The sequence below is a fragment of the Oryctolagus cuniculus genome, chromosome 9, assembly GCF_051225735.1.
Source record: "Oryctolagus cuniculus isolate XC-2025 breed Fujian yellow rabbit chromosome 9, ASM5122573v1, whole genome shotgun sequence".
Classification (NCBI taxonomy): domain Eukaryota; kingdom Metazoa; phylum Chordata; class Mammalia; order Lagomorpha; family Leporidae; genus Oryctolagus; species Oryctolagus cuniculus.
Window position 1 is genome coordinate 106,673,253 of NC_142875.1, and position 27,995 is coordinate 106,701,247.

At 52.2% G+C, this 27,995-nt stretch overlaps 2 protein-coding genes across 8 annotated transcripts; one reads left to right on the forward strand and one right to left on the reverse strand.

Annotated features, from left to right (window-relative positions):
• On the reverse strand, nucleotides 1-13,827 carry RHNO1 (RAD9-HUS1-RAD1 interacting nuclear orphan 1). 3 transcript variants are annotated; one of them, XM_008259667.5, is made up of 3 exons: nucleotides 13,692-13,827; nucleotides 4,216-4,467; nucleotides 1-859 (listed from the first exon to the last, which is right to left on the reverse strand). In XM_008259667.5, exons 2-3 carry the CDS (start codon nucleotides 4,381-4,383, stop codon nucleotides 305-307), a joined length of 723 nt encoding a protein of 240 aa, XP_008257889.3. In that variant the 5' UTR covers nucleotides 4,384-4,467; nucleotides 13,692-13,827; the 3' UTR covers nucleotides 1-304. The 3 variants fall into 3 exon arrangements, with proteins under 3 accessions (XP_008257889.3, XP_051706201.3, XP_008257888.3); XM_051850241.3 differs by lacking the exon at nucleotides 13,692-13,827 and adding an exon at nucleotides 13,191-13,330; XM_008259666.5 differs by lacking the exon at nucleotides 13,692-13,827 and adding an exon at nucleotides 13,169-13,306.
• FOXM1 (forkhead box M1) lies at nucleotides 13,217-27,983 on the forward strand. Of its 5 annotated transcripts, none has more exons than XM_089303809.1 (9): nucleotides 13,217-13,351; nucleotides 15,778-16,326; nucleotides 16,927-17,078; nucleotides 19,308-19,499; nucleotides 20,196-20,324; nucleotides 20,934-20,978; nucleotides 21,584-21,656; nucleotides 21,841-22,016; nucleotides 25,931-27,983. In XM_089303809.1, exons 2-9 carry the CDS (start codon nucleotides 15,825-15,827, stop codon nucleotides 26,936-26,938), a joined length of 2,277 nt encoding a protein of 758 aa, XP_089159935.1. In that variant the 5' UTR covers nucleotides 13,217-13,351; nucleotides 15,778-15,824; the 3' UTR covers nucleotides 26,939-27,983. The 5 variants fall into 5 exon arrangements, with proteins under 5 accessions (XP_089159935.1, XP_089159936.1, XP_002712855.2 ...); XM_089303810.1 differs by having other exon boundaries at nucleotides 21,587-21,656; XM_002712809.6 differs by lacking the exon at nucleotides 13,217-13,351 and adding an exon at nucleotides 13,817-14,053 and having other exon boundaries at nucleotides 21,587-21,656.
• The last annotated feature ends 12 nt before the right edge of the window (nucleotides 27,984-27,995 follow it).

The following is a 27,995-nucleotide window of genomic DNA, read 5'->3' on the forward strand; positions in this document are numbered from 1 at the left end:
TTCTCTAAAAACTTTCTGCAACTGTTTATTTATACACATGTTAAACAGGTTCAAGGTATTTTAAAGTTAATATAAGAAAACACATGAGCAGTTCATGACACTGAACTCAACTGTTTATGGTCAAGTTTCTTAAGAGGCAAATCGGGAATTAAATTCCCCTATGACCCTGGGCTCTAGTTACATCTAGTTTCTGCTGGTGTTATGTCCATTTTATTCTACAGAAACACTCCCTGGTGTGCCAGAAAAGTGACATTCACAGCCCTGTTAGGACTGCTGGTGTGGGAGCAGCTGTCCGGGAATGCAGTCAGTTCTTCACAAGGAACTGGCTTCTGCTCAGCTTCCCTCTCTCCCTGAGGTATGCAAGCAAGTGCTGTCGCCTCCTCCACGTGACCTTCACCCCGTACTTCTCCTCAGGGGTGTCTTCAGCCAACACAGGCCCAGGCTCTGGGCTGCTGGGAGTGCCGAGGTGAAGGGGACAGCTTCGCAGGCCGTTCTCCTTCTGGTCTGGGGGAATGGCTTCTCCCCTCACCAAAGAGGGCTCTGGGGTCTGGATGTCAGGAGGAATGAACACGTGAGGCAGGCTCTCAGGGGAACTCACAGACGGGTCCCCACAGCTCTGGGGACTGAGCACTGGAACCAAGGGCCTCCTGGAAACGTCCTTTTCTGATTGATGGGGACACTCCTTCACTGAGGGGATCCCCAGTGTCTCTGAACTGGAAGAAGTGGGTGGACTCTCAAAAGTGAGATGTGGAAACTTGGATGTGGTGGATTTCCGACTTGAATGTCTTCTCTGGTTGCGGGGACGTTTCCGGCACACTGGGAAGCAGCTTTCTGCTGTTATATCAAACTGAGGTGTTACCTAAGGATTTAAAAATAATCGGGTGAGACAAGCCAACCGCCAAGGACTAGCCTGAGACAGGAAACTACTCCCAACGACCAAAATCCTCAATGGGGGTCCACTTCAGTAATGGATGCAAAACAGAAACAAGTGTCTAGTGGCATAATAGAAGGATATGGGCTTTGGGCAAGTCTTTCAGTCTCTCTGACCTTCAGCTTCCTCACATGTGGGAATGGGGACAGTGCCTCTTTTATTTTTATTTTTATTTTTTTGACAGGCAGAGTTAGACGGTGAAAGAGAGAGAGAGAGAGAAAGGTCTTCCTTCCGTTGGTTCTCCCCTCAAATGGCCGCTGCGGCCAGCACGCTGTGCTGATCCGAAGCCAGGAGCCAGGTGCTTCCTCCTGGTCTCCCATGCGGGTGCAGGGCCCAAGCACTTGGGCCATCCTTCACTGCTTTCCCAGGCCACAGCAGAGAGCTGGACTGGAAGAGGAACAATCAGGACAGAACCAGCGCCCCAACCGGGACTAGAACCCAGGATGCCAGCGCCACAGGCAGAGGATTAGCCTGGTGAGCCATGGCACTGGCCCGACAATGCCTCTTTCATCGTGCCACAAGGCTGCAACTGCTCCATACACTTCGTGAGGGTAGGGGCCAGTAGTCCTGTTCATCCTTGATCCCCCACCCCTCGCAGCGTGCCTGGCTCAAGGACTGGCCTCAGTAAAGAGTGAATGGCTGATGGCAACAATGGGGAGGGAGGTCAGACACGGACAGCAGCCAGCACAGGACCTGGCAGATGGTATCCAATAAATGCTCATTCCTAGTCTCACCCACAGGACTCTAACGTTTGAAGTTTTCCTCCACAATCCTGACTTATGGTTTTTCTCCGCCATCCTGAACAAGTTTTTTTTTTTTTTTTGGGCGGGGGGGGGGGGGAGAGACAGAGCCAGACAGACCATCTGTTGGTTCACTCCCCATAAGCCTGCAATAGCCAGGAACCAGGAACTCAATCTAGGTCTAGGGACCTGACTCTTTTTTTTTTTTTTTTTTTAAAGATTATTTATTTATTTGAAAGTTAGAGTTACATAGAGAGAGAAGGAGCAGCAGAGAGAGAGAGAGAGAGAGAGAGAGGTCTTCCATCCACTGGTTCAATTAGCCATAATGGCCGGAGCTGCACCAATCCGAAGCCAGGAGCCAGGAGCTTCTTCCGAGTCTCCCACATGGATTCAGGGGCCCAAGGACTTAGGCCATCCTATGCTGCTTTCCCAGGCTATAGCAGAGAGCTAGATCGGAAGTGGAGCAGCCAGGACTTGAACTGGTGCCCATACGGGATGCCAGCACTGCAGGTGGCAACCTTACCCACTACGCCACAGTGCAGGCCCTGAGACCTGACTCTTTAAGCCATCAGCTGCTGCCTCCTAGGGTGTGCATTAGCAGGAAGCTGGAATTGGAAGCAGAGCTGGGACTTGAACCCAGGCACTCTGATATGGGATATGGCTATGTCTTAACTTAATATTTTAACTCTTAAGCCAAATGCCTGCCCCTTTCCAGGGCTTTTTTTTTTTTTTTTTTTTTTTACAGGCAGAGTGGACAGAGAGAGAGACAGAGAGAAAGGTCTTCCTTTGCCATTGGTTCACCCTCCAATGGCCACTGTGGCTGGCACACTGTGGCCAGCACATCGTGTTGATCCAAAGCCAGGAGCCAGGTGCCTCCCCGGGGCTCCCATGCAGGTGCAGGACCCAAGCACTTGGGCCATCCTCCACTGCACTCCTGGGCCATAGCAGAGAGCTGGACTGGAAGAGGGGCAACCGGGACAGAATCCGGTGCCCTGACCGGGACTAGAACCCGGTGTGCCAGGTGCCGCAGGAGGAGGATTAACCTATTGAGTCGCGCCGCCGGCCCAGGGCTTTTAAACTGTCAAAATATGACATATGCCATTTCTGTGGGTTGTATTTCAAGGTTCAAAAAATCTAGTACCTAGTTAAATATACCACTTTCACATGATGTGCAGGGCACAATCTCATTTTTACTCATTCTGCCACTTGTCTAGCTTTTCTCACCCAGCTACTAGGTGGTGAATTTTTTTTTTTAAGATATTTACTTATTTGAAAGTCAGAGTTACAAAGAGAGGGAGAGGTCTTCCATCCAATGGTTTACTCCCCAGTGGCCGCAACGGCTGGAGTTGCACCAATCAGAAGCTAGGAGCCAGGAGCTTCCGGGTCTCCCATGCAGGTGCAGAGGCCCAAGAACTTGGGTCATCTTCTACTGCTTTCCCAGGCCACAGCAGAGAGCTGGATCACAAGTGGAGCAGCCAGGTCTCAAATTGGCGCCCATATAGGATGTCAGCACTGCAGGCCAGGGCTTTAACCCACTGCACTACAGTGCCGCCTTCTGGGTGATGAATTTTTTTTTAATTTTATTTATTTTTTATTTTTTTTGACAGGCAGAGTTAGACAGTGAGAGAGAGAGAGACAGAGAGAAAGGTCTTCCTTTCCATTGGTTCACCCCCCAAATGGCTGCTACAGCTGGCTGCAGCACACCAGCGCACTGCGCCAATCTAAAGCCAGGAGTCAGGTGCTTCCTTTTGGTCTCCCACGCGGGTGCAGGGGCCCAAGCACTTGGGCCATCCTCCACTGCCTTCCCGGGCCACAGCAGAGAGCTGGACTGGAAGAGGAGCAACCAGGACAGAATCCGGCACCCCAACGGGACTAGAACCCGGGATGCTGGCGCTGCAGGCATAGTATTGGCCAAGTGAGCCGTGGCGCCGGCCTGAATTTTTAACATAAACTCTTTCAGAGGAATATGCACGATGAGGGGTGGGGGTGGGACAAAGAAACAACATTACTCCTAACCCATTCCTTAGTCTGGACTGAGACGGAAGATATAAAGCAGAGGGCTGGTGCTGTGGCATAGCAGGTGAGGGCTGGTGCTGTGGCGTGCGTATTGGATGACCGTGCCAGCATCCATGTGGGCGCTGTTTCGATTCCCAGATACCCTACTTCCAATCCAGCTGCCTGCTAATGCAGCTGGGAATACACAGGTGGTTGGGCCCCCGCACCCACATGGGAGACCTGGAGGAAGCTCCTGGCTCCTGGCTTCAGTTTGGCCCAGCTCTGGTGTTATTGCAGCTGTTTGGGGAGTGAACCAGCAGATGGAAGATGTGTGTGTGTGTGTGTGTCCCTATCTCTAACTCTGCCTTTCAAAGAAATAAAATAAATCTAAAAAAAAAAAAAGATATACCAGAAAACAGCTGATCACACAGTACATTGCCTCCTTGTTCCTATACCCATGAATCTTCTTAGTCTTTGGGGGTCCTGGTCGCAGGGGGAGAAGAGACAGAATTCTAATGGAGCAAAAGGCAAAGAGTCTCACAGGCCTACCCAGGAAGTGATGGTGCTGTGGTCAATCGGCTTGCTGGGCACCTGCACGGTGTGGGTGGTGGGAGGCTGAGGAGATCCAGAGTGGTGCTTGGGTCCCTCCAGTGGTTCCTGGTGGAAGAGCAGCTGGGCTTTCTGGCACCGCTGCTGGCGTTTTTTTCTGGGAGGCATCAATAGGTGGATGAAGAGCAGTTAGCAAGCACATGATGCTGGTTGCCTTCGGGTTGGGGGACAGGCTCCAGTTCCAACCCATGCCTGCAGAGAGCAAACCAACGCTGAGAGAAAATTCAGACGACGCCCGGCTGTCTCTGATACGCTGCCAGCCAAGTGTACCATGAACTCCCTTCCCTACCTCAAGGCTTTGCCTACCCTGTACCACCAAGCAAAACCAGTTTTCCTATTCAACAGCACCTGTTCCATAAGCATGTGCTGACCATGTGTGAAGTGCCATGCTGGAAATCTAAAGACAAATAATAACCATTTGTCCAATAATCACTCACTGAGCACCAGGCACTTGTGATGCAGAGGTCCCTGTCTTCAGGAAGCTAAAAAGTTTAGCAGAGACAGACAAATACAATACAATATGACAATACAATATGCTTCCAAACACCTTAAGGGAGGCTTTCCTGATGGGAAGGCACTTCCTTGACATAGGTACGCAAAACGTAAGAGAAGCAAAAAAAAAAAAAAAAAAAAAAAAAAAGCAAAAAGCGGGGAGGCACTCCAGCCTGAGGGACAGCATGCATAAAGGCAGTACTGCGAACTCAGGCAGCACAGAGCCACCAGCCGCGCTGAGGAGGGAAAGATGAGGGGGAAGAACCGGGGCTGGACACGGTGTGAGGGTTAGGTTAGATAAACCAGGCGAGGCCGCAGGAGTCTGCGTTTTAGCCTGAGTAGTTACTGAAGAATTTCAGAAAAATTTCAGAAAAATAGCATTGTATTTGGTTACTTTTTAAATTTTCACCCCAGATAATTTAGAACATATACAAAAGTAGATGAATAATATAGTACCCCCTAATGTACCCTTCACCCAGCTCCAATAACCATCAGCCCATGACCAATCCTGACCCATGCACACCCCACCCATTCCCCTTACCCCTGGATTATTTAGAATGTTTTTTAAAAAAATATATTTTTTGGGGGCTGGCACTGTGGTGCAGTAGGTAAAGCCACCGCCTGCAGTGCTGGCATCCCATAAGGGCGCCGGTTCAAATTCAGCTGCTCCACTTCTGATCCAGCTCTCTGCAATGGCCTGGGAAAGCAGTGAAGATGGTCCAAGTCCGTGGGCCTCTATACCCACGTGGGAGACCTGGAAAGAGTTACAGAGAGGCCGAGGCAGAGCGAGAGGTCTTCCATTTGCTGGTTCACTTCCTAGATGGCCACAGGTAATGCTGCCTTTCAGATAAATAAATAAATAAATCTTATATGTATTTGTTGAAAGAACTACGTAGAGAGGCCAACACCATGGCACAGTAGGCTAAGCCTCCGCCTGCAGCACTGGCATCCCATGTGGGCACTGGTTCGAATCTCAGATGCCCATCTTCCAATCCACATCTCTGCGATGGCCTGAGAAAGCAGTAGAATATGGCCCAAATCTTTGGGCCCCTATACCCACATGGGAGACCTGAAAGAAACTCCAAGCTCCTGGCCTCAGATCGGCCCAGCTCTGGCTGTTGTGGCCATTTAGAGAATAAACTAGCACATTGAAGCCTTTTTCTCTGTCTCTCCCTCTCTGTCTATAACTCTACTTCTCAAATACATAAAATCTTAAGAAAAAAAAAAAGAGGTACATAAGCTACATAGAGAGGGACACACACACACACACAGACACACACACACACAGAGGTCTTCCATTTGCTGGTTTATTCCCCAGATGGCCACAGCCAGGGCTGGACCAGGCCAAAGTAGGAAACAGGAGCCTCCTCTGAGTCTCCCACATGTATGCAGGGGCCCAAATACTTGGGCCATCTTCTGCTTCTTTCCCAGGGGCGTTAGCAGGGAGCTGGATCAGAAGTGGTGCAGGCCAGCGCCGTGGCTCAATAGGCTAATCCTCCACCTGCGGTGCCGTCACACCGGGTTCTAGTCCCAGTCGGGGCACCGGATTCTGTCCCAGTTTCCCTTCTTCCAGGTCAGCTCTCTGCTGTGGCCAGGGAGTGCAGTGGAGGATGGCCCAAGTGCTTGGGCCCTGCACCCCATGGGAGACCAGGATAAGCACCTGGCTCCTGGCTTCGGATCAGTGCGGTGCGGTGGCCGCAGTGTGCTGGCCGCGGCAGCCATTGGAGGGTGAACCAAAGGCAAAGGAAGACCTTTCTCTCTGTCTCTCTCTCTCTCACTGTCCACTCTGTCAAAAAAAAAAAAAAAAAAAAAAAAGAAGAAGAAGAAGAAGTGGAGCAGCCGGGACTCGAACCAGCGCTCACATGGGATACTGGTGCTACAGGCACTACAGGCAACAGTTTAACTCACTGCGCCACAGCACCGGCCCCATCTTCTGCTGCTTTCCCTAGGTTATTAGCAAGGAGCTGAATCGGCAGTGGAGCAGCTAGGACATAAACGGGCGCCCATATGGGATGCTGGCATTGCAGGCAATGACTTTACTCACTACACCACAATGCTGGCCCCAAAGGATATATTCTCAGCCATTATATCATTCTCATTAACACAACTATATGAAGTTTAATGAAGTATATATGGGGGCCGGGGGCGGCGCTGTGGCACAGGTTAGGCCACTGCCTGCAATGCAAGCATCCCATATGGGCACTGGTTTGTCTTGGCTGCTCGACTTCTGATCCAGCAGAAGATGGCCCAAATAAATGCTTGGGCCTCTGCACCCACGTGGGAGATCCAGAAGCTCTTGGCTCCTGGCTTTGGCCTAGCCCAGCCCCAGCTGTTGCGGCCATCTGGAGAGTGAACCAGTGGATGGAAGATCTGTCTCTCCCTCTCTTTCTCTCTGTAACTCTTCCTTTCAAATACATTAGTCTTTAAAATATAAACATACATACACACACACACACTTGTGTCTAAGTACCTACATACATCAATTCCTCATCATCAAATATTCAGCCAATGTTCAAATTTTTGCTTCACAAATGTGTTTGCTTGTTTGTTTGTTTTTAAGATTTATTTATTTATTTGAAAGGCCGAATTACAGAGGCAGAGGCAGAGAAAGAGAGAGGTTTTCCATCCGCTGGTTCACTCCCCATATGGCCACAACAGCCAGAGCTGAGCCAATCCAAAGCCAGAAGCCAGGAGCTTCTTCCAGGTTTCCCCCCAATGCAGGTGCAGAGGCCCAAAGACTTGGGCCATCTTCCACTGCTTTCCCAGGCCAGAGCAGAGAGCTGGATCAGAACTGGAGCAGCCAGGACTCGAACTGGCACTCATATGGGATGCCGGCACTCATATGGGATGCCAGCACTGCAGGCAGTGGCTTTACCCGCTATGCCACAGCACTCCCCCCCCGCCATCCTGTTTTGATTCATCTGTGCCCTGTAGTCAGATCGTCCTGGCAACAGTCTGAAAGCAGAGAACAAGCTCCCTGGAAGTAGGAGGAGCAGTCAGGTTATGGCGCCATCCAAGTGAAAAATGATGACGGCCTGCACCTGGGCTGCGTCAGTGGCGATGGAAGCCGAGGCAGAGTCAACAGTTCCCAGATAGCAGTAGTAAAAGTCTGAAGAAGCATCCATTCGCTCTAGTAACAAGATCAACTTTACAAGCGCTTCTGCGAGAGACCGGTGGAACACAAGTGTGAATGCAGCGCACAGAGACAAAAGGCAGGTGCAGCACACAAAGCCGACTGCTTCCACTCTATGGTCACTCGTGGTTCATTCATTTGTCCAACAATAAAAAACTACACGCTCCAACTTAGGTGACTCAGTGGTTAGAGACACAGGTAAAGAGAAAGGCAAAGCCTCTATCCGAATGGACTCACGTTTTTAGGGAGAAAATAACTAGTAAGTACATGTATGTATTCATTCATTCGTTTGACATTTATTTGCAGAATGCCTGTTGGTACTGGGCATGGTGCAGGTGCTGTGAATGTAAAATCCCTACCCTCCTGGTGCTTGTGTTCTTGTTGGGAGAGATCAAGGATATGGAGAAAAACCAAACAGCATGAGGAGCGGAACTAAGTGCCGCATTAGGACTGTCAGGTAGGGCTATCTGAAGAAGTGATGTCTGAACACAAACCTGAAAGAAAGGAGGAGCAAGCAACGGAACAATGGGACAGAAGGATATTCCAGGCTGAGAGAACAGAGAAGTGCAAATGTGCCATGGTGGCAGTACACCTGGTTTGTTTCAGAAACAGGAAGGTTGGCTGAGCCGGCGCCGTGGCTCAATAGGCTAATCCTCCACCTTGCGGCGCCGGCACACCGGGTTCTAGTCCCGGTTGGGGCGCCGGATTCTGTCCCGGTTGCCCCTCTTCCAGGCCAGCTCTCTGCTGTGGCCAGGGAGTGCAGTGGAGGATGGCCCAGGTGCTTGGGCCCTGCACCCCATGGGAGACCAGGAAAAGCACCTGGCTCCTGCCAGGATCAGCGCGGTGCGCCGGCTGCAGCGGCGGCCATTGGAGGGTGAACCAACGGCAAAGGAAGACCTTTTTCTCTCTGTCTCTCTCTCTCACTGTCCACTCTGCCTGTCAAAAAAAAAAAAAAAAAAAAAAAGAAACAGGAAGGTTGGCACGGCTAAACTGGAGAGTGCAGGAGGCGAAGTGGCAGAAAGGCAGATGGCGGGGCCGGCGCTGTGGCATAGCTGGTAAAGCTGCCGCCTGCAGTGCCAGCATCCCATATGGGCGCCAGTTCAAGTCCCGTCTGCTCCACTTCCGATCCAGCTCCCTGCTAATGGCCCGGGAAAGCAGTGGAAGATGGCCCAGTTCCTTGGTCCCTGTGAGAGACCCAGCAGAAGTTCCTGGCTCCTGGCTTTGGGCTGGCCCAGCTCCAGCCATTGCAGCCATCTGGGGTCTTCCATCCAAGGGTTCACTCCCCAGAAAGGCAGCAAATGAAAGATTCTCTCTGCCTTTCTGTAACTCTGCCCTTCAAATAAATAAAATAAATCTTTAAAATTAAATAAATAAATAAATAAAGCATTAAAACAAAAAAAGGCAGACAGCAGTCCCCATGACACAGGGCTTTACAGGCAAGGTTAGGGCTCTGGCTACTGTGTAACACTTCATGTGATAGGAAGCCACTGAAAACTTCTGGACAGGAAAGTGACACAATCTGGATCATACTTTTAAAAGACAAGTCTAGGGGCTGGCGCTGTGGCGCAGTGGGTTAACATCCTGGCCTGAAGCACCAGCATCCCATATGGGCGCCGGTTCGAGACCCAGCTGCTCCTCTTCCGACCCGGCTGCTCCTCTTCTGATCCAGCTCTCTGCTGTGGCCTGGGAAAGCAGTAGAAGATGGCCCAAGTTCTCGGGTCCCTGCACCCGCATGGGAGACCCGGAAGAAGCTCCTGGCTCCTGCTTCGGATTGGCAGGTCTTACACCCTGGTCTTAGCTGCAATGCAGATATTAGGGAGAGCAGCCCCCACTCCCCCGCTGCGCCAAGCCATTGAAGAAGAGCTTACAGGGTCACCCTGCAGGGCTGCTGGTCTCAGTACTCCACAAGCCTATGAAGGTCAATTCCGCCCACCATGGCAGCTGAGTGACTGCAGGACCAGTCAGCTGGAATCTGACAACCTGAGACCTCTGTCCTCTGCACCCTTCCCATGGTTTGTAGCTCCAGCCGTTGCGGCCAATTGGGGAGTGAACCATTGGATGGAAGACCTCTCTCTGTCTCTCCTCTCTGTGTAACTCTTTCAAATAAATAAATAAATCTTAAAAAAAAAAAAAAAAGACAACTCTAGGGGGGCTGGCATTGTGGCTTAGTGGACTAAGCCTCTGCCTACAGAACCAGCATCCCATATGGGCGCCAGTTTGTGTCCTGGCTGCTCCACTTCTAATCCAGCTCTCTGCTATGGCTTGGAAAGGGGAAAATGGCCCAAGTCCTTGGGCCCCTGCACCTGCATGGGAGACCCGGAAGAAGCTTCTGGCTCCTGGATTTGGATTGGCCCAGCTCCAGCCGTTGCGGCCATTTGGGGAGTGAACCAGCAGATGGAAGACCTCTCTCTCTCTCTGTCTGCCTCACCTCTCTCTGTCTGTAACTCTACCTCTCAAATAAACAAATCTTTAAAAATAACAGATTCCCACACATCAGAGTGCTGGCTGGAGTCCCAGCTCCTCCACTTCTGACCCAGCTCCATGCTAATGTGCCTGGGAAAGCAGTGGAGGATGAGACTCAGATGAAATTCTAGGTTCCTGGCATTAATCTGGTCACACCCTAGCTGCTGCAGGCATTTGGGGACTGAACCAACAGATGGAAGATCTCCTTTCCTCTCTCCCTCTGTTACTCTGAGTTTCAGATAAATAAAAATCTAGAAATAACAAACTCTGGGGGCCGGCGCTGTGGTGCAGTGGGTTAACGCCCTGGCCTGAAGTGCCAGCATCCCATATGGGCACCGGTTCAAGACCTGGCTGCTCCTCTTCCAATCAGCTCTCTGCTGTGGCCTGGGAAAGCAGTAGAAGATGGCCCAAGTTCTTGGGCCCCTGCACCCATGTGGGAGACCCAGAAAAAGCTCCTGGCTTCTGGCTTCGGATCGGCGCAGCTCTGCCCATTGAGGCCAACTGGGAAGTGAACCATCGGATGGAAGACCTCTCTCTCTCTCTGTAACTCTTTCAAATAAAATAAATAACTATTTTTTTTGACAGAATTAGACAGAGAGTGAGACAGAGTGAAAGGTCTTCCTTCTGTTGGTTCACTCCCCAAATGGCCACTACAGCCGGCGCACCGCGCTGATCCGAAGCCAGGAGCCAGGTGCTTCCTCCTGGTCTCCCATGCGGGTGCAGGGCCCAAGCACTTGGGCCATCCTCCACTGCCTTCCCGAGCCACAGCAGAGAGCTGGACTGGAAGAGGAGCAACCGGGACAGAACCAGAGCCCCAACCGGGACTAGAACCCAGGGTGCTGGCGAGGCAGGTGGAGGATTAGCCTAGTGAGCCATGGTGCCGGCTCTAAGTAAATAAATCTTAAAAAGAGAGAGAAATAACAAACTTTGGGGAGAATGTGGAAATTCATGACTTGCTGAGGTCAACAGCCTCAAATGGGTGCTACATTGTTTGGCAATCTTGCTATTTCTTTAATCAACTCATTCTCCACAAAGATTAAGCCTTTTTTTTTTTTTTTTTAAAGCAATCTATGTCTATGACAGAGCAGGACAGAAAGATCCCATCTACTGGTCCACTTCTGAAATGCTTGCAATAGCTAGAGGCCCAGCGATGGGAGCTGGGAACTCAGAGCAGTTCTCCCCCATGAGTGGCAGGGGCCCCGTTACGTGAGCCATCACTGCTGCCTCCCAGGATCCTCACTGGCAGGAAGCCAGAGCCAGGTGTCCAACCCAGGCACTACAATGAAGGACACAGGTGCCTCAACAGGGGCCTAACTGGCGGGCCAAAGGCCTGCCCCTCCGTGTTCTTTTTCATTTAAAGATTTGTTTATTCATTTGAAAGGCAGAGTTACAGAGAGGCAGAGAGAGAGAGAGAGAGAGAGAGAGGCAGAGAGATCTTCCTTCCACTGGTTCACTCCCCAAATCGTTTCAATGGCCAGAGCTGTGCTGATCTGAAGCCAGGAGCCAGGAGTTCTTCCGCGTCTCCCACGTGGATGCAGGGGCCTAAGCACCTGGGCCATCTTCTGCTTTCCCAGGCGCATTAGCAGAGAACTGGATCAGAAGTGGAGCAGCCAGGACTAGAACTGGTGCCCGTATGGGATGCCAGCACTGCAGGCGGTGGCTCTACCCGCTATGCCGCAGCGCTGGCCTCTCCACGTTCTTAAAACCTCAGAAATGACATTACTTCCTACTTCACAAAAAATACAGATGACATCAAAGGAAATGCTGGGATTTTGCAGAAAGCAAACACACACGCCTACATAAATCTGTAGCCATCCTCTTCCCTTGTGGTCTAATCAGAAGTCAGCCCTTTCTGTTCCCCCCGGCTGGGCTCTGACCTGGTTCTCACTCTATGCTCTTAGGCAATGTCCTCTGCTCACACTTCAACAACCACCTAGAGGTAGACGACCTCAGCACTACCTCTTCAGCTTAAAACTCTAAGCTCTGCACTCAGATGTCCTGCTGCCTGCTGAACAGCAACTAGATGTCGCAAGCGCGCCTCCAATTCCGCACTAACATTTACAACTGAACCACGGTTCCCCCAGCACCTCCCACCCCTAACCCCGGCCAAAGTGATTATGCTGGGGCAGAGGGGGACTTGCTCAAGGGACAGCATCATCAGTCCTCCAGTTAGGCAGCCAGAAACCTTGACACTCCCATCCCTGCTCCCCACCCAACACCAAGCCTGCAGATTTCTCTCTTAAATATGTCTCTTTCTGACTGCTCTCTCCTTCTCCGTTCTCTTTTCTCTCCCCACTGCCCTTCTTCAGATTCCAACGCGTCTAGAACAGCAATGGCCTAACAGGTCTACCCTAATCCCCTCTGGTGCCTCTCTCTTAAAAATGCAAATCCGATCTTGGGTCTCTCCTACTTAAAAGCTGTTGATTGGCTTCCTCTGCTTCTCGGGTCAGAACAAAATTCCTCAGCACGGCGAAGGCCGTACCTCTTCTGGCTGCAGCTTCGACTCACACCACAATCCGTCCTAGTCTCTTAGCTCAGACCCGGATATTCCTAAGCCTTTGATTCCTCCCGCCGGGCATCGTCTTTGCACACATTATTCCCCTCTTCTACTCAAGAAAGCGTCTCTCCTTTCTCTGCAAAAGGCGGCAGGGCTCACAGCACGGTGCAGTTCATCCGAAAGGCCCTGCCTGTCCTACCTAAGAGTGCACTGATGACGAGGAGCGGGAGGATGCTTTCATTCTAAGTTTATTTGACTCTTGCAAAAACATCCATACTCCCGTCCCCCCAGCCCCTCCATTAACCTACAAGTTCAGGAGAAGCAAAAGACCTTGTCTTTCATCCTAGCAGGGAGCTGCAAAAGGTCCACGGACGATTCGCATTTATCTTTCCATTTCATTTCTCCACGAACTTCTGCAGCTCCTCGGTACCTTCGGGGCCTGCCCGTGCCCGCCCATGGTGGCTGCAGAATGCGTCTCCGGTCTCTTCCAGGTAAGGCCGGGCTGCTAGAGGGAGTGGGGCGGACCGGGGATCGCAGGTAGGCAAAATCCAAGCCAAGGGCGGGTGGACCGCGGCGAGGGGGCGGGGGGCGCACGCTGCACCCCACCCCCCAGAGGGCTCCTGCAGCAGACGGAGGTCCACTGGACGACCCCGGAGAACGACTTTGCTCAGGAGGGAAATCCGCGGCCACAGCGCTCCAAGGCCGTCGTGAGGAAGCAGGGGGCGATCGCCACCACCCCGCGCGCCCCAGAGCCGCGCCCCTCTCCCCAGGCGGCTCCTCCTCCGCCCCGTCCGGCGCCGGGGCCCCACTAGCCCGCCGCGGCCGCCTTACCTCCCCGCCGCGCCAGGCCGCCGTGGCTGCTGCTGCCGGGCGCCCACGTTCGAGCCGGAACGCCGAGACAAGCCTGCGCCCATTGGCGGCGCCGCGTCACGTGACCGCAACGTAACCGCAACGCTCCGCCGGCGCCAATTTCAAACAGCGGAACAAACTGAAAGCTCCGGTGCCCGACCCCATCCCCGGCCCCGGCCCGGGACCCCCCCTCCCCTCCCGGGAACCCCCGGGGCTCCCGCCCCTCCCGCGCGTCCGGGACCCGGCCGGCCGGGTGCGAGTCCCTGTCGGGGGCCCTGGCTCGGCCCCAGGTTGGAGGAGGCACAGCCCTGCAGCAGCGGCGGCGGCGGTGCTACAGTCTGGAGGTGAGCGGGGAGCGGCCATGGAGTCCCAGGCCCGGCCGGGGCGGAGGCGGGGAGCCGGGGCTCGGGCGCCGAGCGCAGGGCGCGGGACGCGCGAGTGGAAGTTTTGGGGCCGCTTGGGAAGGAGGTCTGAGCGAACGTGCACATTTTTTTCTGCGTCTAGCTCCTGGCCTTGGCCTTGTCTCTCCCGTCTCCCAAAGCACCCCTTGGCCTTGCCTGCAAGTTTCACCTTTGCACGCTGTCCACAGGCCCAGGAAGGCCAGGATGGCCTGCTTGCTCAGCGTCCACTGTGCCAGGCACAGAGACAGACCTTGTTCTTCATGGAGTGCGAGACCAGCCCGCACACATGCACCCCTGCTCCCGGGCGCTCTCACCATTGCGCAACACTGTCTCCAGCCTACCCCTGCATCCCTAGGCTGTGTCAGGGTCCCCCTGCTGAGGATTGGCACGGGGTCAGAGGAGTCACTCTGGAAGTTTTCCGGCTGGAAGGTTGACAGTAACAGAGAGGCCTGTCAGATAGGAGAGAGAGAGAGGGAGAGATTAAATATCCAGTGGACTAGAGGAATAGTGTCTAGTGAGGTGCATGCCGGAAGGAGGGAAGCCTGGAGGGATGTGAGGTGGAATCACAGCTGAGATTTGAAAGTAGAGGAAGCCTAGATATACAGGAAAGAGGGACAGTAGGGTAGGGAGCGCCTGCGACCTCTGAGCAGGTGGCAAATGTCACAGAATATGTGGTCCTTTTGTAGGGCGATGGAAGGTTTTGTAAAAGAGCCAATTCTGTCTTTGAAAGTACCTTGAAGTAGAATTATACGACTTGACTTACTGGCAGAGTATTCCAAGTATTTGTTAGACTCAACAAAGCACTCTTTTAAAGCCGAAACTACATTCCTCAGATTTCACAACCACCTTAGCACGTTGAGGGTAGCGCATTCTTGTAGTCAGGAGATAGGGGTTCCAAGTCTTGGCCCTGTAAAGGGGATTAAGCAGTAGTATATGTAGGAAGTTAAAGTATGTGTTTAAGCACATGCAAGAACAGAATTGTCATGATGCAAATATTTTGTAAGTTGTGAAAGAAAATGTGATTTTTTGAAAAAATCAGTGCTAGGATAGGAACCTGTAAAATGAATGTCACTCTCCCTTGCCCCCGCCAGAGTTGTGCAGTGTGCAGCTTGTACATTACCATGGGCCTTGAATGGGGAGATCTCCCGCTCACCTGAGGTCTTATGAACTGGGCGGTGATGAGTTCAGTGACAGTGCAATCTGCCCTTCTCCCCTGTCCCTGTGGGCACTGATCCTATCATTTGCAACGTAGGGTGACATCCACATCTGAAGCTTGTATCCTAGAATAGATTATGGGCTCAGAGTTCCATCAGGACTCCCGATTGCCACACATCCCCCTATCCCAGTGTCTTCCATTCATGCCTCTACAGTCATTACACGTGATCTGTCTGCATTGTATCAGGCCGTAATGGAGATTTCCATGGTTCGTAGCTGTCCTGCTCATTTCTGTAGCCAAACATCCTTCCACTTCCGGAAGGAAGCCTTCGGCTGCGCCATCCCTGCCACACCTTACCCACTGGCGATGCTCCCGTTTGCTGCGCTTGTAGTTTTCTTTCGCCAGGGCAGCTGATCTTATTGTCGGAGGTCTTTGCTCCCCTCTCCTGTCACGTGAAGGGGACGCTTGTCTCATCGAATCTCTGACAGCCTGCTGCCCCTCATGCTTTCAGGGCCCATGATTGTGATTCTCGATGGAGAGTGAAAGCGTAGAATCATAATGAAAACCAGCCCCTGTCGGCCACTGATTCTCAAAAGACGGAGGCTGCCCCTACCTGTTCAGAATGCCCCAGGTGAGACATCAGAGGAGGAACCCAAGGGTGCCCCTGCCCAACAGGAGCCTGGTCAAGCACAGGCCTCCCAGGGCGGGGCAGAGTCCAGCTCTTGCAAGTTTCCAGCCGGGATCAAGATCATGAACCACCCCACCATGCCCAACACCCAAGTGGTGGCCATCCCCAACAATGCCGACATCCAGAGCATCATCACGGCACTGACGGCCAAAGGAAAAGAGAGCGGGAGCAGTGGCCCCAACAAATTCATCCTCATCAGCTGCGGGGGCGCCCCAGCGGACCCTCCAGACACGCAGCCTCCAGCCCGATCCAGCGGTGATTCCAAGAGGACAGAGGTGATCCCCGAGACGTTGGGGCCAAAGCCCGCAGCTGGGGACACGACTCGCGCTCAGCCACCCGGAGCTGTTCGCAGGCAGCGTCGGGAGAGCTGTGGTATGTGGCCTGCAGGGCAGGGGGTGGGGAGCCTGCTTTTGCTCTCCGGTGCCGGGGTCTGCAGCCAGCAGGCCAGTGCTTGCAGCTGACAGGTGTCTTGCCTGAACCAAAGGGAAGTCTTGTCTTCACCCCGGAGCTTTGACGCGGATCCTCTGGGTCCCCGTTGAAAGAGTTCTGGTCATAATTTAGCATCTCTGTTGCCTTCTTCATATGGGAAAAGGATTTGTTCTTTCTATCGGTCCCTTCAGTGAACCGGATAAAGAGGTAGGAGTCTTTCTGGCTCCTAATAAAAGACAGAAGCACGAGTAGGAAAAGTGACTTTTTGTTGCCAGTGCTCAAGTAACGTGGCAGGTTTCCTTGACCGACCTATACGGTTCATTGTGGCTCAGATTGAAGTGCCATTTGAACTCTGACCCTGAGTTCTCCCCGAAGTCCACAGTGGGGCAGAGTAATTTAGAGCCTCCCCAGATGGCACATGTGTGTCCTGTCACCAAGGGCCGTCCGGGTCTTGGAGGGGTAATCCCTAACCTCCAAAGTGGGTGGGCCTCCTGAGTCTCAGACACAGCAGCTGAGCGGGGTCTTGGATTGTTTCCCCTCTAGCCGGCGGAGAGGCAGCAGGCTGTACTCTCAACAACAGCTTAACCAACATCCAGTGGCTTGGAAAGATGACTTCGGATGGACTGGGCTCCTGCAGCATCAAGCAAGAGGTGGAGGAAAAGGAGAACTGTCACCTGGAGCGGAGTCAGGTTAAGGTGAATTGTTCTGTCGCTCACCAGGGCAGTCAGAGCCAACGCAGGCAATTTCTAAGAAGAGAAATAGTCAAATGGACGCTTGCTAAAGCAGGATTTGCGTGTTCTGCTGTTAGCATTCCCTTAGTGCTACGCTGTATAACTTGTAAATGACTTTTCTGCCTAGGATCTTTTGCTCCCTGGTCTGTGAAATTTTCTTGAGAGCAGATTCTCTGGATTCAGCGCTGGGTTTAGTGTTCTGCCGTTAGCAGGTGGTTAGTGGGTTTTGAGGAGATAATTAAGAGATTTCACTCTGGGAAACCACTTGAACTTCAAAGATGCATCCCAACAGCATGAATTGACTGCAGCAGCTTTAGTGGGATCATTTTTATTTGCTTGAGAGAGAGAAGGACAAAGAGCTTCCATCTGCTGGCTGACTCTCTAAATGCCCTTGACAGGAGACCAGGCCAAATCCAGGAGCCAGGAACTCCAGGTCTCCCACGTGGGTGGCAGAGACCCAAATCCTGGAGCCATCATCTGCTGGGTGTAGGAAGCTGGACTTGCTAGCAGGGCCAAGACCAGGCACCCTGATATGGGACATGGGTGTCCCAAGCCACATCTTAACCACTAGGTCAAATGTTCACCCCACAAGATAGTTTTATTAAAAGATGTACTGTGATTTTTTTGTTAGAAGATACACTATGGTATTAATAGCAAATAAAGTGAATTTTAAATACTTCCCCAGCAATCAAAATTCATCTGACTTAATTGTGTAGTCTAGGTTTGTTTTTCATAGTTGCCAGTATTACACGTATATACCTTTTTTTTAAAAAATATTTATTTATTTATTCGTTTGAAAGGCAGAATTATAGAGCGAAGCAGAGGCAAAGAGAGGTCTTCCATCTGCTGGTTCACTCCCCACATGGCCACAACAGCCAGAGGTGCACTGATCCGAAGCCAGGAGCTTCTTCCAGGTCTCCCACGCGAGTGCAGGGGCCCAAGGACTTAGGTCATCTACTGCTTTCCCAGGCCATAGCAGAGAGCTGGATCAGAAGAGGAGCAGCTGGGACTTGAACCAGCACCCATATAGGATGCCAGCGCTGCAGTGGGGCAGCTTTACCCGCTATGCCACAGCACTGGCTCCTTATTTACCTTTTAATCATTTATTCAACACATCAGTTTATTCACAACACATCTAGAGGTAACACTAAGACTTAGGTCTTTTGACCTACAAGTTTGAAAAATGAGCATGGTTTTAGTATGAAATCAGTGCTTTTTAATCATAGTGTACACACAACTCTTAAGAAATCTTAACCAGGGGCTGGCATTGTGGCATAGCAGGTAAAACTGCTGCCTGCAATGCCAGCATCCCATGGACGTCTCCACTTCTGAACCGGCTCTCTGCTAATGGCCTGGGAAAAGCAGCAGAAGATGGCCTAAGTGTTTGGGCCCCTGTCACACATGTGGGAGATCTGAAAGAAGCTCCTGGTTCCTGGATTAGGCCTGGAGAAGCCCTGGCTGTTGCTGTCATCTGGGGAGTGAGCCAGTGGATGGAGGAGCCCTTTCTCTATCTCTCCCTCTCTCTCTAACTCTGACTTTCAAATAAATAAATAAATCTTAAAAAAAAAAAAAAAAAGAAAAAAGGAGGAGGACAAATTAGATGTTCTCTTATTATTGAACGATATCTTCAGCAAAGTGAATGATGGCAAAGAAGTGGTTCTGTATTGGCTAGGGTCTAGACTAGGTTATATTAATCTCCCCAATCCTAAAATTTTACTCAGTGGAATAGTAGTCTCAGATGAATTTGTTTCTAGTAACAGTTCCAAGGAATATTTCTCTAGGTGGTGCTCTACATGGAGTAGGGGATGGTTCTTTTGTTTTTTAAGATTTATTTGAAAGACAGAATGACAGAGAGAGAGAGACCTTCCATCCACAGGTTCACTCCCCAGAATGGCCACAATGGCCAGAACTGGGCCAGGCCAAAGCCAGGAGCCAGGAGCTCCATCCTGGTCTCCCATGTGGATGGCAAGGGCCTGAAGTACTTGAGCAATCCTCTGCTGCTTTCCCGGGCACATGAGCAGGGAGCTGGACTGCAAGTGAAGCACCTGGAACTCATGCCAGCACTTTGATATGGGGTGCTGCTATCAGAAGTGGAAGTTTTACTCGCTGGGCCACAACACTGGCCCCGGGGGGTTCTTGTGACTCTCCCTGTCATTCCTTTTCCTCTTCCCTTTGGCTTCTCATAACCCTCAGGCTGAGGAGCCCTCCGGAGGATCCACATCATGGCAGGACTCCGTGTCTGAACGGCCACCCTACTCTTACATGGCCATGATACAGTTCGCCATCAACAGCACGGAGAGGAAGCGCATGACCTTGAAAGACATCTATACTTGGATTGAGGACCACTTCCCCTATTTTAAGCACATTGCCAAGCCTGGCTGGAAGGTAACTTGTCCTGTAACAAATGAGGTGGAGGTCACTGCATCCAACGGTGGGGCCCTGGGGAGGGGGCGGCGATGAAGCGCAAAGGATGCTGAGGCTGTAAACAGAGACCTCAACCGGGACTGCTCAGTCTAGGCAGGAGCGTCTTCCGTAGCGGCCAGTCTGTGGCTCCCCGAGATCTTCAGTGTAGCACCCAGCCCACCTTTGGGTTACACTGGACAGCCACCCTAGGTACCAGCGGCTGGACTGGCTAAGAAGCTTTATGAAAAGATCTTAATGGAAAAAACAAAAACACAGAACACAACCTGTAGGCTTTATGACCCAAGGTTCACGTCCTGCACTCACGCTCTCATATTCCTGTAACTTTCCGGTTCCTTATCCCTGACCCGTCTCGCGATCGAATGCTGTTTCAGTCTCCGCTTTCCTAGTCCCCAGCACCTCCCCAGGACTTGCTTCTCACCAGCCTAATGGAACGGCACCAGTCTTTATCCCTGTGGAAATGCACGGGTTTATGGTCGAGATTGGTGGCTCTGCAGTGTGGAGTGCCAGGCAGAGTCGCCAACGGGCAGGGTTCCAGGGACGCTGGACGGAGCCTGTGCGGAGCGCAGTGGGAGGGCCCTGAGGCTGATTCCCCTGCTCGTCTCAATGAGTGATGTTTCTGAAGCCCAAGTTGCCAGTAACCTGTCTTTGTCTTTTCAGAATTCCATCCGTCACAACCTGTCTCTCCACGACATGTTTGTTCGGGAGACGTCTGCCAATGGCAGGGTCTCCTTTTGGACCATTCACCCCAGTGCCAACCGCTACTTGACGTTGGACCAGGTGTTTAAGGTGAATGTCCTGGTGTCCTCTAAACAGGGCCAGAGGTGGAGGTTGTCCCGGCCATCTCGGAAGGAAACGAGTTCTCTTTGCGATGCTTCCATGTGATCGGGGGAGTGAAGGCCGGCCAGACGGTGACTTGCGTAAAACTCGCTGAATTAAGTACAGTTGAGAAATACTGAATGACACACTTCTAGGCTAGGCCACGGCACAGAGAGCGCTGTTGTGACCCAAAATTGAGGATTTCCCAAGACTGCGAATAAGAATTGCCTGGGACATCTGTTAAATTACAGTTTTCCAGACCCGTTTCGCAGGGCTGCTCATTCAGCGGGCCTGGCATGGGCCTAGAAATTTGCATTTTTAAACAAGTGTCTCAGGTGGTTGCTACAGAGAAACCCTGGGAAACTTGAAGTAAAGCCCTTTAGGCCCGAGACAGGAAGCAGAGGCCCCAGAACTTTTTGTTGTGGGATTTCAGGGTGCCCTTTAGGCTGCTGTACCTGCATTCTCTTGGGGGCCCCAGGCGTCCGATGTCTCAGCATCAATCAGGAACAGGTGTTCTTCCCAGCCTGGTTGGTGGTAACTTCATGTCATTTCTCTCCCCTGATGCCTGGCCGCCACCAGCCACTGGACCCAGGGTCTCCACAATCGCCCGAGCACTTGGAATCAGTAAGGTTCTTTCCCTCTGGCTCGGGGCTTTGTCTTGTTTTCCTTTCACTGCTCAGCATGGCTTTCGTGAACAGAGAGAAGACACGAGGCGGGGAAGGCGGTCCACGGCTGTGCAACCGCTGTGCCCGACCTCAGAGCACCTTACAGCTGCTGGAAGTGAGGGACACCAGGCTGCTGGCCACGGGTCTGCCTCTCCTCCTCTTCCCACAGGCATCACCAAGGTGTGCTGTGCAGGGCAGGGCACGGCACAGCAGGAGAACATGCCACAGCAGTGGCAGACGCATGGCACATGGCTCCAGGAAGCGGACAGTTTTCTCACTTTTCTCCCTGGCTTTTCTCTGCCACTCACATGGCTACGTGCTTGGCATCCCTCGGGGTGGTGAGGACAAGTGGGTGAGATGGCAGTGCTGTCCTGCCATCGAATGCTGTCCACCTGTCTGCTTACCAGGGCCTTAGAGATTGTGCCCACCTGTATCCATACCTTCGACTTGGCTTTTTCTTTCTGGGCTGTTGGTTAGCTCAAGTGCACCAGCTCAGGCTGGTGGGGTTCTGCTTCCCCCTTCCCTTATTAACCTAGGTTTCTTTCTCTCCCTACCCGCCACAAGCAGCAGCAGAAACGACCCAATGCTGAGCTCCGCCGGAACGTGACCATCAAAACTGAACTCCCACTGGGCGCACGTTAGTATGGGAGAGTGGGCCTCAGGCCTAGGCCTTGTTCTGGGGGCATATCTGTAGTGGATCAAGACTCCGGGATTCTGTTCCCAGCTCAAAGGGATCTGAGCCCAGAGGAGAGCAAAGCTCCTGGGACTGAGAAGGGGTGGGCCTCTGTCCCCCTGCTCTTATCTCTCTGGTTTCCTCCTAGGGCGGAAGATGAAGCCACTGCTACCACGAGTCAGCTCCTACCTGGTGCCCATCCAGTTCCCAGTGAACCAGTCACTGGTGCTGCAGCCCTCAGTGAAGGTGCCATTGCCCCTGGCAGCTTCGCTCATGAGCTCAGAGCTCGCCCGCCATAGCAAGCGAGTACGCATTGCCCCCAAGGTGAGCGTCTTCTCTCTCTCTCCATTAGAAGTCCTGGACCTATAGCTTGTGAATCACTGTGCTAAATGGTCCTTGGAAGCTGATGAATCTAGCTGGGTAGACAACCATAAAGACACAAGAAAATGTGGTAGCGTGGTAAGAGCTAAAAAGGGATTTGGATTACAACGTAAATGGTGTCAGGAGGCCCATGAATACTTGATGAGTTTTTAAAAATTCAGACAAGGGTGGTTGTGATATGTGGGCTGAGGTGGCTGAGGAAATACAAGGAGGCACGTTTGAGGAAGAAGTGAGTCTGGGTGAACAGACAAGTTTGGAGAGAGCATCCTCGTGGGCAGTGCCCTGGAAGCAGGAGATGCCGGTGCGTACCTGGGAGTGGCAGAGTGAATCAGTCAGTCTCAGCATTTCTCAGCCTCAGCCTTACTGACACCTGGGGCTGAGTTAGTCTTTGTCAGTTTGGAGGGGTATTGTCTATGGGTCTGTTGTCCTACCTACTAGAAGCCAGTATCACACATGCACTCCCCCCCCAACCCTCAAGGCATGACATTGCAGAATGTCTGTGGGGAGGGGAAGCTGTCCCCAGTTGAACATCACTGGTCCAGCCTGGGAATGTGGGAAGGGTGAGCTAAGACCACACCAGGAGGGCCACCGAGTCTTGTCTTAACCCGGCAAGGACAACTGTTTGTGGGAGAACCACTGCACCCCATTCAGTGAGATGGAGATAACCTAAACTAAAGCTTAGAGAGATTTGGGTTTGTTTTTATTCTTCTAATTTAGAAATATTTTTAGGGGCAGGCATTGTGGCGCAGGATGTTAAGCTGCCACTTGAGGACCACAGCCCATATCGAGTGCCTGTTTCCAGTCCCGGCTCCTCCACTTCCAATCCAGCTTCCTGCTAATACGCACCCTGGGAGGCAGTGGACGACGACTCACGTACTTGGGTGCCTGTCTTCCATGTAGGAGACCTGGATAGAGGTCTGGGCTCCTGGCTTCAGCCTGACCTAGCTATTGTAGGCATTTGGGAATTCATATATAAATAAAATTTTGTGTGTTACAAAGAAGTTTCAAAATTCCTGGAAATTTTGCATTTTTAAATTCCAGTTTCCCACAAACTTTTTGAAAATTTTTTTTTAATTTTATTTGAAAGGCTGAGAAATAAAGAAAGAGATAGAACTTCCATCTGCTGATTCACCCCCCCCAAATGTCCGCAACATTCGTGACTGGTTGTTTTTTGGTTTTTTTGTTTGTTTTAAGATTTATCTATCTATTTAAAAAGCAGAGTTACAGAGGCAGAGAAAGAAAGAGAGGTCTTCCATCTGCTGCTTCACTCCCCAAGTGGCCACAATAGCTGGAGCTGGGCTGATCCAAAAGCAGGAGTCAGGAGCTTCTTCCAGGTCTCCCACATGAGTGCAGGAGCCCAAGGACTTGGGCCATCTTCCATTGCTTTCCAGGCCACAGCAGAGAGCTGGATCAGAAGCGGAGCAGCTAGGACTCGAACCGGCACCCATATGGGATGCTGATTGTGCAGGCAGCAGCTTTACCCACTACGCCACAGTATCAGCCCCAAAGCTCTTTTATATGCTTAAATTTTTTTAATTAAATTTTTTAAAGATTTATTTATATTTATTTGAAAGACAGAGTTGCAGAGAGAGGGAGAGAGAGAGAGGTTTTCCATCCGCTGGTTCACTCCCCAAATGGCTGCAACAACCGGAGCTGAGCCGATCCAAAACCAGGAGCCAGGAGCTTCTTCTGGGTCTCCCTTGTGGGTGCAGAGGGCCAAGAACATCTTCCACTGCTTTCCCAGGCCACAGCAGAGAGCTGGATCGGAAGTGGAGCAGCCAGGACTAGAACCGGCGCCTATATAGAATGCTGGCGCTTCAGGCCAGGGCTTGAACCTGCTGCGCCACAGTACTGGCTCCTTCATCTTTGAAAGGCAGAGAGAGGGAGACAGATCTTTCATCTGCTGATTTACTTCCCAAATGCCTGCAGATAGCCAGGGCTGAGTCAGGCTGAAGTCAGGAACCCAAACTCTATCTGTATTTCACATGGGTGGCAGGGACCCAAGAACTTGAGTCATCACCTGCTGCCTCCCAGGATGAACATTAGCAGGAAGCTGGATCGGAAATAGGGAGCTGGGGCTCAAACCAGGCACTCTGATGTGGGATGCAGGCATCCCAAGTGACAGGTGCTGTGCCAGACACCTGCCCCCAAAATAATGCGTAATTTTTTAAAAAATTTATTTATTTATTTGAAAGAGTTACACAGAGAGAGAAGGAGAGGCAGAGAGAGAGAAGAGAGATCTTCCATCCGCTGGTTCATTCCCCAATTGGCTACAGTGGCCAAAGCCGCACCAATCAGGAGCCAGGAGCTTCTTCCAGGTTTCCAATGTGGGTGCAGGGGCCCAAGGACATGGGCCATTTTCTACTGCTTTCCCAGGCCATAGTAGAGAGCTGGATCGGAAGTGGAGCAGCTGGGACTCAAACCGGCGCCTATAAGGGATACGGACACTGTAGGCAGCAGCTTTACCCACTATGCCACAGTGCTGGCCCCCAGCCATATTACTTTAATGGGTGGGGCCGATGCCGTGGCTCACTGGGTTAATCCTCTGCCTTCGGCACCAGCATCCCATATGGGCACTGGTTCTAGTCCCGGTTCCTCCTCTCCTGGTCCAGCTCTCCTTTATGGCCTGGGATAGCAGTAGAAGATGGCTCAAGTGCTTGGGTCCCTACACCCGCATGGGAGACCAGGAAGAAGCACCTGGCTCCTGGCTTTGGATCAGCGGAGCTCCGGCCATAGCAGCCATTTGGGGAGTGAACCAACGGAAGGAAGACCTTTCTCTGTCTCTCTCACTGTGTGTAACTCTACCTGTCAAATAAATAAAATCTTAAAAAAAAAAAAAAAACTTTAATGGGCACAATTTGTTTCTAGTTCTTTGCCCTGTGAACAACAGTGCAATAAAGATCTTTGTGAGTTTCCTTCTTATATCTGTGGGATGGAGTCGCCCCAAACCTGAGTTTGCTAATTGAAAAGGTCTTTTAAATTTTGCCAAATATTGCTAGATTCCCTTCCACAAAAGCTGCAATAATTCACATCTCACCAGCAATATATGACAAGAGCTGCATCTCTGCCAACAACTGGTGTGAAGAGACTTTTTCATATTTGCCCAACTAATGTGTGTACATGACAGCTCCTTGTGTGATTTTGCCCTTTGCAGTTTCTTGGTAACTTTGAGGAGTGTCTCAGGAAGGGCCGCTCCCTGGGAGTGGTCCTCTTTGACCCGCGTGTTCCTAGACATTGTTCTTCAACAGGGTTCTGTTAATAAACTGTGGGAGCTCTTTGCTGTGAAAATATTCACCTTCTGTCTCTACGCTGACTGTTTTTTTTCCTCCTACAAGTGTTTGTTTCTTACCTTTGGTTACAGTATCTCTTGCCACAGTAAGATGTTAAGTTTGTACATAGTCAAATATGTCTCTCTTCTCTTTTACAGCTTCTGAGTCTCCAGTCTTGGTTAAGAAGGCCCCTCCCCCACCTCAGATTGTCCGTATAGCCTCCTAGGTTCTCTTTCAGGATTTGTATGGTTTTAAGGTTTTAATCTTTACGTTTACTTCTTTGTGTATGGTGTAAGATAAGCATCGACTCTGTTTTCTCTCGGCTGGATACTGATTATGCCAATACCGTGTTAAATACTGTCTTCTTTGACCCCTGGAACTGAACTGCCTTTAACATGTTGGCTCATCGCTTCTCGGTCTTTTGGCTAAGATCAAGTGTAGCATGTTGGCTCTTCTCGTGTTTAATAAGACTTAAGAAAGACAAGAAAGAGGCTAGGCCCCAGAACCTCACCTGTGTGGTCCTGCTTTTGTGCCCTGCCCGGTGACGGTTGGCCCGCGAGAGCTTCCTTGCCTCTGCTTCCCTTCTAGGTGCTGCTCGCTGATGAGGAGGTCGCCCCCGCTGCCGCTGCAGGGCCCCTGAAAGAGGAGAAGGACCTGCCTGGGGAAGGGCTGTCTCCCCTGCTCCCGGTTCAGTCCATCAAGGAGGAGGAAATCCGGCCAGGGGAGGAGGCACCTCACTTGGCGAGGCCCATCAAAGTGGAGAGCCCGCCCTTGGAGGAGTGGCCCTCCTCGTCCCCGTCTTTCAAAGAGGAGTCATCTCACTCCTGGGAGGATTCGTCCCACTCTCCCACCCCGAGGCCCAAGAAGGCCTACAGCGAGCTCCAGTCCCCGGGCCGGAGTGTCTCGGAAATGCTCGTGATCAAACGAAGGCAGCGGAGGGAGATGAGCCGGTCTCGAAGGAAACAGCACCTGCTGCCCCCCTGCGTGGACGAGCCCGAGCTGCTCTTCTCCGAGGGCCCCAGCACTTGGCGGCGAGCAGAGCTCCCCTTCCTGGCGGAGTCCTCAGAGCCCGCCTCCCAGGAGGAGGCAGGGCCTTTCAAGACCCCCATTAAGGAGACACTGCCCATCTCGTCCACTCCAAGCAAATCTGTCCTCCCCAGAACCCCCGAGTCCTGGAGGCTCACACCCCCAGCCAGGGTTGGGGAGCTGGAGTTCAGCCCTGTACGAACCCCCCAGGGTGCCTTTGGCCCCCTGCCCGACTCCCTGGGGCTGATGGAGCTGAGCACTACCCCGCTGAAAAGCGTTCCTCTCTTTGACTCACCCCGGGAGCTCCTCAATTCAGAACCCTTTGACCTGGCTGCTGACCCCTTTGGCCACTCTCCCCGCTCAGAAATGGAAGCCCCCAAACCAGGCTCCCCAGAGCTGCAGGTTCCCAGCCTTTCAGCCAATCGGTCTCTAACGGAAGGCCTGGTCCTGGACACAATGAATGAGAGCCTCAGCAAGATCCTGCTGGACATCAGCTTCCCTGGCCTGGAGGAGGACCCACTGGGCCCTGACAACATCAACTGGTCTCAGTTCATTCCTGAGCTGCGGTAGAAACCCGACCGTGCCCTGGCCCCTCAAGCTGCCCACCACTGGAGGCACCGCTGTGATAGGGAGACCCAAGGCTTAGTGCACGCCAAGCCCTCTGAGCAAGGACAGCAGGCGGGGATTGATCTCGGCTCCACCTGGCCTGATTCGGCCACGGCGGCAGTCACACCTTAGCCACTGCTGCTGAGACCTCTGCCAGCAGTCGTGCCTTGGGAGCTGCCCTCCGAGCCACTCGTGCCCCCCAAGCCACTCGTGTCCCCCAGGAGCACCTGACTCCCGTCCTCTCCCTGCCAGGAGCAGAAGGGTGGGAAGGACAAAAACCAGGGGGGTGAGAAGAGGGTGAGAACACCACAGCCACGCCCATCCTGTGCCCAGCAGTCTCGCCTTCTCTGCTCCTCACAGGGTGGCTGCTGTGAATAGTGTCAGTTCTCCAAATCGTCCTCTAATTATAGACGTGGGCTTATTTCCTTAGACCGCTGTGTAGAGACTGCCAGGAGAAGGGCGTAGGAAGACGAGGGTTTTCAGTTTGCTTCTGTTCCATGCTTTTGGTTGCTAGAGAAGGGAGGATGTGCGGTGCATGGTTTCTTCCAGGCCCAGGGTACCTGACTCCAGGCTTCATCACCATAGGTGCCCAGACAAGCAGACCTGCCTGCCGGGGGCCCTCTTCCTGCCCCTCCCTCCCACCTCCCCGTGTTTCCAAGTCAGCTTTCCTGCAAGAAGCAATCCTGGTTGAAAAGGTCTTTTGCGATGGTTTTGGAGTTGAATTTTGGGTGGGGGAATGGAGGCATCTGAGGCAAAGGGTGTGGGTACCCAGATAAGCCCCCATGAGATGTTTCTCTGATAATGTCCCTAATCATGCCAGGGAGATGAGCATTGACCAGAACTTGGGCAGAGGGCGTAAGAAGGCTGAGAGAGCCCCTAACGTGCCTGGCTTCCTTAGCTCGCACCTCAGCTTCGCAAAGAGCCACCCTGGGCCCCAGCTGACTGCATGGATGTGAGCCAGCTCAAGAACACTACTGTACCTACCTACTCAATAAAACCCAGGCTGCAAGTGCTGGTCTGT

Bases quoted from the DNA above. Each gene is read 5' to 3' on its own strand.
- FOXM1 (XM_089303809.1), top strand. From the start codon at position 15,825: ATGAAAACCAGCCCCTGTCGGCCACTGATTCTCAAAAGACGGAGGCTG. The intron at 17,079-19,307 runs GTGAATTGTTCT...CATAACCCTCAG, and splicing joins TGGAGCGGAGTCAGGTTAAG to GCTGAGGAGCCCTCCGGAGG. The intron at 20,325-20,933 runs GTGAATGTCCTG...GGCCGCCACCAG, and splicing joins CGTTGGACCAGGTGTTTAAG to CCACTGGACCCAGGGTCTCC.
- RHNO1 (XM_008259667.5), bottom strand. From the start codon at position 4,383: ATGCCTCCCAGAAAAAAACGCCAGCAGCGGTGCCAGAAAGCCCAGCTG. The intron at 860-4,215 runs GTAGGCCTGTGA...TTAAATCCTTAG, and splicing joins ACAGCACCATCACTTCCTGG to GTAACACCTCAGTTTGATAT.